This window comes from Neodiprion virginianus, chromosome 1 (assembly GCF_021901495.1).
Source record: "Neodiprion virginianus isolate iyNeoVirg1 chromosome 1, iyNeoVirg1.1, whole genome shotgun sequence".
Taxonomy (NCBI): domain Eukaryota; kingdom Metazoa; phylum Arthropoda; class Insecta; order Hymenoptera; family Diprionidae; genus Neodiprion; species Neodiprion virginianus.
The window spans coordinates 20,119,987-20,133,320 of NC_060877.1; the positions used below are offsets into that span (position 1 = coordinate 20,119,987).

At 34.1% G+C, this 13,334-nt stretch overlaps 1 protein-coding gene across 7 annotated transcripts in view; it reads right to left on the reverse strand.

Annotated features, from left to right (window-relative positions):
- LOC124297927 (SET and MYND domain-containing protein 4-like) overlaps nucleotides 1–3,116 on the reverse strand; it is a 67,588-nt gene extending 64,472 nt beyond the window's left edge. For 3 of the 7 annotated variants that reach the window (XM_046749418.1, XM_046749366.1, XM_046749412.1), the window contains exons 1-2: nucleotides 2,219–2,417; nucleotides 33–295 (exon numbers count right to left, since the gene is read on the reverse strand). In XM_046749418.1, the coding sequence (XP_046605374.1) occupies nucleotides 33–219 (187 nt within the window). In that variant the 5' untranslated portion in view covers nucleotides 220–295; nucleotides 2,219–2,417. Of the gene's footprint in view, nucleotides 1–32; nucleotides 310–450; nucleotides 494–2,218; nucleotides 2,418–3,052 lie in introns of those variants that run through there. The other 4 variants (XM_046749403.1, XM_046749386.1, XM_046749376.1 and 1 more) reach the window with 4 other exon arrangements.
- Between the last annotated feature and the right edge of the window lie 10,218 nt (nucleotides 3,117–13,334).

Consider the following 13,334-nt stretch of genomic DNA (forward strand, 5'->3'; position numbering starts at 1 on the left):
AATTACTTGTAATTAAAGAAACCTGTATTTACCTTCTTCGCGATACCTCATAGAATCTTTCGAATTTTTCATTTTAGGCTTGAAACGTGGAAGGCTTGATTTTACCATATTTTGGAGAATGTGACTAACAAGTGCTTCACTTTCTTGCTGCAAGCCATACCCAACGTGCGATTTGTTGTTTTGTTTCAAAGCCAACACCAATTGTTTAGCCTGATCCATGTTATTTTGAACTGCGATATTATTTTTATTGAACCTTCGGATTCTATACGGCAAAGGTCGTCACATCGAAGTTATTCTGCAATCAATTATCTAATAAATGTGGAAATTACTATCACACAACTGTAATTAACATTAACATATTCTAGGATTATTGATTTCTGTATAGTAGGTCAAAGAATGTTTATCATCTCGTGTAAAAATGTCAAAGATCAATAAAAATACTGGAATTACCTTTCGATAAACAGGAAGATGCACAGAACAATAGGTAAATCCAACTTGTTACACTGACAAGATGCAGTACGGTTACAAATATGCATTAAAGATGATATCAGTATTTTATGAACAATCTTCACATTGCCTTTCAATTAGAACACGTTATTAATGTTGCTGCTTTGAGAATCGTGTTAAAATTATTTAGATACTTTGTACGATGAAAAAGCAGAAATGGCGAAATAGGTTTAGAGTTCTCGTATTCTGTGTCGTAAATTATGTGAACGATCAACTTTTTGTTTCATATATATTCTGTAATAGGAAACTTGCTATGTGTGAATTGAATCTAGCCAATCCTTAACGGAGTTTGTACTAACAACACTAAGGTGAGACTAAAATTACCACCCGAAGGAAGCGGAGGCTACTGAGTGTCTGAATTGATTAACGACATTCGCGGAGTTCATGAAATAATTACGCCTAAAAATACTTCTGCCAGGGGATAAAGTGGCAGACAAGATGGTAGTAATGTGATCTGCACTGTACAACCCAAGTAACTGAGCGTAAATTTCGTTATAAGGAATTTGTAACTACTAAGTAACGTGACACTGATTGTTTTAAACATATTTTAAGTGTGCAAATTCTTATGGAACATATGTATGTCCTATTGAGGTGTTTCAGGAAAACATAATAATACAATAATATGCGACTTTCCACCATGGCACCCCTTAAAAAGTTTGTTTAGGTTCAAAGAAATATTTCAGGAAAATATTAGCATTCTACGTTATGTGGAAAATGGTCCGCAATTCATCGATCATTTTCATTTAAAAAATTTTGAATTTATGAACAATAATAGTGATTTAAAAAAATGTTTTGCGTATATCGATCAAAATATCAATTTACCTCATGCATAAGTCTCACGTTAGTAATATTAAGTCTCCAGTTGATGTTTGAGCAGAGTATCTAACGGCTTTTTGATTATTAATTCAATTAAGTCATGAAATAGTACAAATTGGATACAAACGTTTAATTTAAACAAATGAAATTCCCGTTCGCTATATCGTTATGTTACGGATCGTAATTTTTGGGCTCAATATAAATTTCAGGCTAGAAAAAATAATTGTAGTGCTACATGTCTCAGTGAGAATTTCCTCACTTTATTTCCCCGTTTTTATTTTTCATTACTTTTTTATAACTTGATAAAGATCAATGATACAACAACGAATAAGTACAGTTTTGTAAGGTTTTCAATTTCCTACAAAAAATAACAGTCAATCGTTACCACGTACCATGCATACTTCCATGATTTTGTCAGTCGTTTCGCAATAAGTCTGAAAACCCATGAATTGTGAGAAAATATCCAAATACTATTTCGTAATTTTAACGCCCTTTAAAATGCAGAATTACAATTTCTTCGTAAACCTTCTTGCTTACTATCTCAGATATTTTAATATAATTTTGAATTCAAGAAATTGTAAGTCAAAATGCGATTTACATTTTTCATCGTTACTCTGCACAATCTCAATGTGCTATTTTATAAGAATAGATTTTTTCACTATTATTCTTCATAAATTCAAAAAATGTAAACAAAAATGAAAAATCAAATGCGGACAATCTTCTACATAACGTAAAACGCCCATCTTTGCCGAGAATCTTTATTTTAACCAATGAAAACCTTTTAGGGGGTGACATGCTGGCAAATAGCAAATTTTTTCTCTTCCTAATGTCCTATTCATAAGTGTACTGATGTTGATTTAGAAGCTAATTTAATCATTTAAAAATATATTCTTACCAGCTCGTACTTGACGAACGAGATCTTGTGCATATATTATATTCACTAATACGTAAAATAAAACGCTTCCATTTCACTTTGGGCTTCACACATGAAAATATATAAATAAATAAATAAATATTTGATTTGACGTACAATCTATCAGCGTTGTATGGTACAGCACGAATTTCTAACATGTACTAAGCAGCAGCTACTAAACCAAGCGTCCTTGAATACCATGTTATTTTAAAAGGTGTTCGTGATTGACATTTTATTTTTATTCTAGATGACTCATTGGTCAACCTATTTTTACAATCCAACACTAACAGTTTCGAGAAAGTGAGGTAAGATAATGTTGTATTTATATGTCTTGCTTTCTAAAAACTGATTTACAGTAATATGTGTAAAAGAATTCATATGTTTAAAAATGATAGATCATACGATTCATTATCCCTTTGGTAATTGCCAGATCTATAATCTGCAAAGCTGAAATTCTGAGCATCATACCAATAACGTAACATTGTTGTCTGGTGGTCTTTATGCACTAATGAATTTCAGTGTGTTCTAATGATGCCTATAATAACGTTATATTATTTCCAATTGCTTCTTAGAAGGACTTGAATTCAGTTGATGTGAAGATTTTGTAAACAAACTGACAGAGAAGAAAAGAAAAACAACTATTTTGATTAAATTAATGCAATTCAAACTCGTTTTATTCAGGAGGATGAAAATATGCTCGTCGTCAAGTACTCACTATCCGCGTTATATTGTTACTTAGCACCAGAATTATTTTTACACAAGCATATAACTTTTCCGTGCTCTTTTGTTTTCTATTATAACAATTTTTTAACTTACCCGTAACACGAGAACACGGCTATTCTATATCAGAGATTTTTGTACCCGAGATCCACGTTCTCCGCGGTGGTGTATATAAGTACGAACTAGTAACATCGTTCAACTCAAAGGAGACCTATTAACACAACACTATGCAACGTAACTTATGTATGACAATTTATGTCAATGTGAGTTTCGTATATATGAGACGTTCTCCACCAACTCGGCCACTTTTTTTCATCCCCTCGTATTTGTTCCATAATTGGTTAGAATGTACTACTACTACTGAAAAGTACTTTCTGTGAATTTTTACACATTTTTTAATTTTTCCTAAACATGTATGTCATGGAAGAATGAAGTCAGGCAAAAAAAAACATTTACGTAAAAAATTTATGTTTTTCCATGAACTATTTAATGCAACATATGTTATGTTCTTTAATGGCATCAAAGAGACTATGTTAAGCAAAAAAATAAAATGGATCTTTTTTTCTTTCACTGCGACACCTTTAATTTCATTGTAAGTTTTACAGGGTATTTGGCCGTGTATTGGGGACGTATAAAAAAATTGGCATTGTAGAACTCGATATTCTTGCAGAATAGAACGAATATTTTACCAAGAAAGATGCATTAAGGTACACCTGAGTTCCTCTTGACCACATACTATTTAATGAGATGCATCTTATATTCTTGATGCCATGTATAACCATGCCAGAATATAACATGTATCGCATTAAATAGTATATGGAAAAGAAGAAATCAGATGTACTTTAATATACCTTTCAAAGTAAAATATTTTTTTCTAATCAGCAAGAATGTCGAGTTCCACGATGCCAATTTTTTAAACGTCCCTAATACACTGCTAAATACCCTGTAAAATTCACAACGAAATCAAAGGTGACGCATCGAAATAAAAAAAAAATTTCACTTATTTCAGCTGAAAATAACCTTTTTGATGCCATCAAAAATATGACATATACTGCAATAGTTGATAGGCAATATAACTTTTTTATTTTAATATTTTTTTTTGCCCGACTTCAATCTTCCATGACATACAGATTTAATAAAAAGCCATTGCCTAACGAGTAAATTAAAAAATGTACACAAATTCAAAGAGAGTACCTTTAACCTCTTGACTGTTAGTGACACACATGTGAATAGAAAAAAGTTGTGCCACTTGTGTGTCATGACACATATGTGGGCATTTAAAAAGAAAAAATGTTTTTACTTCATCGGTTTGACTGTAACTTAATAAATCATCATTTTGAGTTCGCTGAATTATTGGATAAATCTGTGAAATTTTTTTTCCAGCACAAAAGTGGCACGAAAGTCTCCTTTTCGCCTGACTGCTGAGCGGTTTAGTAGTACTACTATACAACCAATTAATAATATAAAATAAGTGTGGCTGAGTTGGAAAAGATCGTGCCATATATGATTATACTGCAAATGGCCAATAATAGTTATGAACTTTGTGCACAATTGTATAAATTGGAATAGAATAAGGCTGTGCGATTACTCATAGATTTCAATTAATTGCTCTTTCAATTGATCGCAAAACTCTAATGTAGGCATACACATTCGTACATATCATGAGATCATACATTACAATTAATAATTCATTTTTATACATAAAAATATTTTAAATATATCTGTAACAAAGTGAGGGTGATAAAATCCGGTCAAATGAAACGATACCATTTTAACATCTTAAAAACTTATCGGTTATCATGAAACTCGATACATGCGCTGGTGAGAAATTTTTAAATGGTTTGGCATACGTTCAGATGCGGCAAAGCAGAGTCAGTGACCATGTTGTATGCGATGTATCTATTTCTGTATTTAGACTAACGAATCCGAAAATAGAGAGCAGTACCGCAAGACAGAAATAAAAAGCAAATATGCTTGTCAATTTCAAATGCGTTCAAGATTTTTCCAAGCATACAGTTCTTCATCCAGACAACAATTTTCCTAAGCATGCTACACAATATCACTAGGATGAAAAAGTCAACGCCCGATAAAAAAATGTTTGCTTTTGTGATGCGTGTAAAAGTTATGCAAATCCGTAATAATCTCACACAGCACGAAATATGTCAGAAATATTTCAGATATGTTGCAAGATATTAGATTCAAATTAAATAATTTCAGGACTATTTCTGAAAATAGTCTGAAATATGTCAATTGCAAGCTAATATTACCGATATTTCAAAAATATTTCAAATGTAATATAACATTTCCAATATTTCAGAAATCTGTCAATCGCAACGTATCATTTTGGGTGTTTCTGAAAAGTTTCGAAAATATGTCAACTGCAACATAAAATTCGGATATTTCGGAAAAAATTCAAGAATGTGTTATTTGAAATGAAACAGTTTCATTATTTCAAAACTAGTTTAAATATTTGACGATGCAAATATGCTGTATCCAATATTTCTGAAATATTTTTTATTTTGAACATATTTAACATGCCACCTAACATTGTCACTACTTTGTAAGACTTCACTATTATCGATTTAATATATTGTTCAAATAATTAGCCATTTTATTATTTCTCAATTTCATTATTGCTATGGCAAAAATAATAGAGGAAAAATTAGATAAGTTTTGTAATCGGTAATATAGCGCAGTGGTTAAGACGTGCAACCAGTAATGTGAAGATCTCGGTTCGATTCCAACTCGGATAGTACAATACGAAGTATTACAGCGGACTTTAAATAAGCATTTAAATCGACATTCGGAACCAGAGAGGATAGGTTAAGGTAACTTACAAATCCTGCTGTCACTTCAAAAATGCGTTTTTATTTTGCATATTAATCACCCACGTGGCACGAAATATATCAGAAATGTTTCGCTTGTAGCATGAAATATTTCTGCAACGCGTCAAAAATGTGTCAGAAATGTGTCTGTGTCTGTATTTGTAACTTGGGAAATATTTATGGGAAGTATTTTGCAAGTTATATGTACACACATGGACGTAATTCTGATATATTTCTGGAATGTTGCTATTATATTTTTGCGTGGGGTCAAGGTACTTTCAATGATTGACTGCCCAGAGAAGTTTTACTTCTTTCTTTGTTTACTCGCCTTTTTATAAGCTTGCATAGTGTGTTTTCCACTTTATAGTTCCGGGGTGTTTTCGCAGCTATGTGAATAATTTGATACACCAATTATATATAAATTTGTTGCATTTATATAATCTCTGACTTCATCTAACTAGTTTTATAAGATACAGTTATACTATCTGTGTGAAACGTACTTCATCTTGTGAGAGAAATTTTTTTCCATTCTCATAATTGCAATTTTTTACGATTTTCAGCCATTTACCTAAAAAAAAAATTGGTTGGCTGTAAAGACGGTTTACGGACGATAGTTTTACGTGATAACGTCATAAAGAAACATTGATGAAAAATTGCATACTTTTATGAATTGAATTGAATTATTATCACTGAATTGTCATTATTTTGTATAATACAAAGAAGGAGTTAATTGAAAATTATAATTTTTCGGTAAGTTAACATTTATTTACACTCGTTAATTCAAATTTTTTTTACTTAAATTATGCCGCTGTTTTGAGAAAAACAGTTAATTGAGGTGATCAAAATGAAATCCGACTGAAAATTATGAAGAAAATCAATTAAATCTTATTAAATTTCAGAAATAAACCCCAAACACGTAAGTTCTCGAAGAAGCTTGCGTGGCAGCGTTCAAGTAGCAGAACTATTCGAATTGCTAGCTCTGACGTCATGCGAGAAGAGAGATAAATGTGTACAAGCCGACGCTTGAGCCGATCGTGCCTCTCTATCGCTTGTTCCGCGCTCTCGCTTGCACGCTCAGGCGCAGGCGGAACGTGACACTTTTATAAGACGTTATCACGTCAAAATAGATCTCCTACGAAAGCAGTACCAAATGCAACACCAGAAGAAGTATGGTAGAGCAACAAAGTAAATCTCTGTCACTTGGAAGTGTTTGGCTGCAGACCATATGCACATATACCGAAAGAAAAGTGAGTAAAATTAGACAACCAATCGGAGAAATATGTCATGATCGGCTACAGTGAAGAGACTAAGGGGTGTCGGTTGGCTAACCCTAGAACTCCAGGCAAAGTAATAGAAACACGTGATGTGATCTTCATTGAAGATGAGCATAAAGTTGCTAACCCTGTAAATAAAGAAAGTCATCAAATTAATGAAGATATACCAAAGATTATTGAAGTGCAAACCCACGTTTGGCCAGATGAAACTTTAAAAGAAGAAGAAATTTCAGAAACAGAAGATCAAACTGTAATGCAGGAAATTCCAGAAGCAGAAGGAACAAGACCTGGAAGAATTCGAAACAAACCGACTCGGATGAATGATTACACTACTTACCAGACTTTTGCTCAAGGATCCGAGAGCGAACCTAAAACGGCTAATGAAGCTTTAGAGTGACCAAACGCGAAGGCATGGCATAAGGCCATGGATGTTGAACTTCACTCACTTCGCGACAATAATGTCTGGGAATTAGTAGACAGACTCAAGAATAAAAATGTGAAATGTAGGTGGATTTTTAAAAGTAAAAAGAACAGCTGACGGAGATGTTGAGAGGCATGAAGCAAGATTGGTGGCAAGAGGTTTCAGCCAGCAATATGGAGTAGATTATGATAAAACATTTGCTCCAGTAATTAGACACTTCACAATAAGGTTATTATTCTCGCCTTGGCAACCGAAATGAATCTAGACATAAATCACTTGGACATAAAAACGCCTTTTTTCACGGGGAACTCCATGAAAAGATTTATATGGAGCAACCAGAGAGGCTTGTAGAAGTAAATACAGAAAAAGTTTGTCGACTAAGGAAAACAATTTACGGTCTAAAGCAGGCAAGCAAAGCTTGAAATCAAAAAACTAATGTCACGTTAGAACAAGCTGGCTACATTAGATCTAAAAGTGAACCATGTGTTTATATTAAAAGGAAGGATAATATGTTAGCAATGGTTGCGTTGTATGTCGACGATTTCTTTCTATTTAATAATAACAAACAGGAGAAAAAGGATCTTGTAAAGCTATTAGATAGTAGATATAATGTTAAGAATCTAGGTGAGATTTCTAAGTGTTTAGGCATGAAAGTATTAAGAGATAAAAAAGCAGGAACATTAACTCTCAGTCAGAGAGAATACACAAAAAAGATATTGAGACGCTTTGACATGTCTCAAGCAAAACCAGTCACTACAAAAACAGTCATACTTAGCAGTATGCAATCGACCGGACATAGCTCACAGTGTTTGCGTACTCAGTCAATACAATGCTAAGTATGCTGAAAAAGATTGGATAGCCGCAAAACGAGTTCTAAGGTATTTGGCAGGTACTGTTGATTATAGCTTATCTTACAAGAAAAGTAATAGCAATATAAAAGTATACGCTGATGCTGATTGGGCAGGTGATGTACAGGATAGGAAATCATATACGAGATATCATTTGTTTGCAAATGCAGCTATCGGTTGGAAATCACGTAAGCAAAAAACAGTAGTCTTATCAAGCACCGAGGCTCAATATTTAGCAATAAGTAATGCGACAAAAGAAGTATTATTTGTAAAAGGTCTGTTCAAAGAGATAATGGATACGAAGAAACCTGTAGTAGTTTATAATGATAATCAAAGCATCCAAAAGATTTTGTCAAAACCAATATTTCAAAGAAGAACAGAGCACATTGGTGTGAGGCATTATTTTGTCAGGGACCAAGTTGAACAACAAAATTTCGATCTCTCTTTGTGGCAGCTACACGCTATTTTTAAACGTAAACATAGCTTAACTACTTTTTAATTATGTTTACTCTGTTCACATCTGAACTCAAAGAGTAATTAAAACTGGAGGTGGGTACCCGGGTACCCCGGGTGCGCATCGACGTAGGAGAAGTTAGATGCGAACATAAGGGTTAAGCCTGCTATAGTCTAAGAGCTGATGGCCACTCTAATTACGCCATTTCATAAAGAAAATTTTCCATCTTATACTCTCTTAACATCGCTGATAATTGATATGGAAATCTGCCTGGCCTCCAGTACTAAAGAGCGCAACGGTACGGGCGCAAAGGATTAAAAAAATCAATTGAAAAACGTAATCTTATAAGCGCTAGTTTTTAGCGTGGCAGCAGGAAATGATATTTTGAGTTGAATAATAAACATGACAGATGGTAGCTGGAAAAATAGCGGTAGACAGCAATAACGACACATGAAAATGTATGTAACTTACGTCATACCATAAGGGCTGGATCAAAAATAAATATTTGCAAAAAGTTATCCAAATTCTATGGACAAAAGAGCATATAACAACTTGACCTGAACACCCTGGAGAACAACGACAAGGAGCGTAAATCTGCGCAGATGGGAGAATGGGGGCTATAGTTATTTTCGATTGCCAGAATTTTATTTTGTTATATTTTTACATCGCAGAGAGAGCTTATGTATTATTATTAATTATTCTTCACTATTTGTTCATCTCCATTTTCCCATAGGAGAACTGAAAACGCCTATTTGCACCAGGTTCCACCAGATAACGTCATCTACAGGTAAAATCACTGAGGTTGGAAGAGGGGATGAGTCCATAGACTTAAAGTGGCCGTGTCCGGTTAAATGCCCAAGTTTTATTTATTAGAAATAATAATTTTTTTCGTAGTTTTTCTTGCACAAAGGAATACTGTAGAATGAACGTTTTTACAGCGCCGAAACTAGTCATACGGGAGGGTCGTGGCCGTGGAGATTTTTGTTTACAATGCCAAGATCTGCAGCATATAAATAAACCAGATGATTTCACTAAAACCCAATTCCCATAAGATTATTGCGGGGTTTGTTCCATAGTCATACAGTTTTTGATCAAGATATGGTAATAATAGAATCGAATAAAACAAAAATTAAACTAAGCAAACCATTATAAACCGATTTCTTCATCTTAAACCTTTCAAAACTAATATTCGCGATTTTCGCTAAAATTACGTGGAAAGTAATGTTGAATACCAATCAAAATTGATATACACTGATACCGACATCCTTATGTACCAATTTAACGTTCCTGACATATGAAAATGCATGAAACAGAACTTCAATAAATTTGAACATTCCGATTATCCGCCAGGTAATGTTTACGAAATGTTGTTCATAAATAACAAAAAGTATTTGGTTTAATGAAAGATGAGTGTAAATGAAAAAATGTCAGAATTTGTAGAGTTGAGATCAAAATTATATTCGTTTAAATTGTTAGGTGATGATGAACGATACGAAAAAACGTGTCAAGGTTGTTGAAACATGTCAAGGTTGTTGAAAAAGCATTAAACTAGCTTGCATTGAATAACCCGGATTTTGATTTCCTACTTTGCAGCGACTATAATTTACCTGGATTGACATAGTTGGTCAACACAGCGGTCAGCTCTCTTTGATAAGCTCTCATCCCTGCAAGAGCAACATCGAATCCGCCTCCATCATCTCTGACTGTTTCGATGCTCTGGGCACTTTCTAGTTTAACAATGTCTGTAATTCTGCCACTAAAGCACTCGATCTTGTCTTTTCTACGTCCAAGAATTTTTAGGTTTCTCAGTTTATCTATTCTCATGTCAAGTGTGATAAATTCCATGCGCCACTTGATATCTGAGCAGTCTGTAAGTTCAAGCCCGTTATAGATTTCAGGAAACTCGTTTTTGATTTCGCCAAGTGATTATTTCAAGATCTGCTCTGAACTCGACGGCAGTATGGAAGAGCATGACATCTCAGATTGTGCTATAAGAACGTGACATTTCAGATTGTGCCAGAAGAACGTGACATCTCAGATTGTGACACAAGAAGTGGGATCTCAAATTGTGAAAGAAGAACGTGACATCACGACTAAAATTTAACCTCGGTCGTCACGTTCTTCTTTCTCAATGTGAGATGTCACGTACTTCTGACACAATCTGAGATGTCACGTTCTTCTAGCACAATTTGAAATGTCACGTTCTTCCATATTGCCGTTGAACTGTCCAAGGTGGTCTGGTCAGACGTCTTCTCTGGAATATTGGATGCCGACTCCATAAGCGACTGCTTCTATAATATGCTCTTTGAGCTGTTTCTCTGCTACATTCCTGGTGAATATCTGAGACGTCCGTCCTTCCCACTGTGGTATAGTAAGAGCTGAGACAGACTACATGTATCTTGGACAAGTCCCACGTATGCCAAGTTCATAAGCTCTCTTGATCTTAATGACTGTAGCCAATTTAAAGACCTGACGGCACAGCGCAAATATCTCACCTTTCGTGATTTTGACACCTATTTTATCCGAGTTGCAGATAGTATCCTTAACAATGTAAATAGCTTTTGGAATTTTGTTTAATGCTAAGCAGGGTCACTGTGCCCTTCGTCTTTATCGATTAAATGTATCTTACAATAATTTTTTTTCCAATATAATAGAGTAGTACTTACTTTCAACTAATTTGCATGAAAAAAGTGAATTTATTAGTAGAGAATTAATTTATTCAGATAGTAATCAGTTAGATTGAAATGAGTCCTAGAAAATGTCTATTTACATCTGGAAAACCTAGAAATGTCAGGGAATTTGATATATCATTGACACTAGACACCCTACTTACGATTAGACTATCAATGTGAATAAAACAAAATGCATAGCTTCTCAAATCAACCAAAGGAACACAAAAAAAGAATGGATTGAAAAACACTCAATAGGCATCCACATCTGCAATCATGAAACAAGAATGCAAGATGTAAAAAATTCAAACATCTCGAAATATAAAACGACATAAACTTAAAATGGCATTACCACGTCCAAGACACTGCCAATAAAATGAGAAGAGAAATACACGCCTTTTTCTACATCAAATTTTTAGTAAACACCAAAACAAGGAAGGCAATATATGCCACCCCCGTTAATTCGGTTATAGATTACGGAATGATACGTTGGGGAAGAATTTACAAAAGAATCTGAAAGCGCTAATTCAAGCACAGAAAGTTATACCAACAATAAGAATTGCTTTCAAAAAACCAAGAGACTGCTCGATACACATTTTGATCAAAGAATTGAATACACTAGATATCAGGTAAACATTTATAAAAACAATGTCCTGATCACAGTACACGCAGCAACAGAAAGAAAGACACACGAAGAAAAATTCACGAACACCATACTAGATCAATCACCAATGAAGATGTAACAATCAAGTTGATCCAGACTACCAAAATACAAAAAATATAAATAGCAGCTGAATTATGGAACCATATTATACTAATAGATATTAGTAAGAAGAGTAAGGTGGTGTTTAAGAAAGAATTAAAAACATAGGTAGCGAAGAGGTAGAAAATTCTATGAAACACTATTTTACTGATAAAATTGGACTGGAAATAAAATAACAGACTATTACACAAACCTACAAAAACAACATAAAGTCAATACCTATATAATCAAACCCTTGACACATGCTACAGTTTAAAAGGTGTATTTTAGTCTAGAGGCCTAGAGGGCATAGCCGCATAAGCATACCAAAAATGCCCCCGCTCGGAATGGATTCTGCAAGTGACTTTCTGTTTTCTATTGGAGAATGATTGACCTATACCAAATTTTAGCCTTCTAACTCCATTTCGTTCGAAGTTATCGTAAAAAACGCGATTTTCAGTCTTTTTGCGTTAAATCCGCCATTTTAACTCCGAAAATTATGAAAAAAATTACAAATCTAGCAGACATCAGTACACATGTCAAGGATTTTTTTCAGGTTTTTCAGTAGCAAACTCGAGCGTCTAAAAATTCTTGAACATTTATATCGCTGATTTCCGATGGATTCTAGCTAGTGACCACCTTCTCTTTTCGACAGCTTGAATGTCTGGTTTTGTGTAATTTTCTGTGATTTTTTCTGAAAGTGCGTCATAGTTAAAAAAATTAAAAACCGATATTTGTCATTCTTTTATGGGCACGATCTCAAGATAATTTTTTCCACATACAGAAATAACACTGGGCACTGTAATGCATAACCAGTTTGGAAAAACGTTTCCGATTTAACGTTAGTTTCGACGTCTTTGACCATATTATTCTGAAATTATAATAATATATTCTTCACAAGTTAAACTTGTGTATCGATTGTCATTAGCAGCTACTTCCGATCGCAAGTTCGAACGTCGTTTTACATCGATATGATATTTCCAATCTTCGATCTGTTATTTCCCAAATAAATACCGAAGCCTCATGTAAGGTCGGATCGTCGGAATCCGCAAAAGGGTGAAACATTTGTGAGTTGGTATGGCAAGCCCCCATTTACAGAGTATGGGTAGCTGTTAGCAATGTGCCTCGGGGTACCGTAAAGTTAA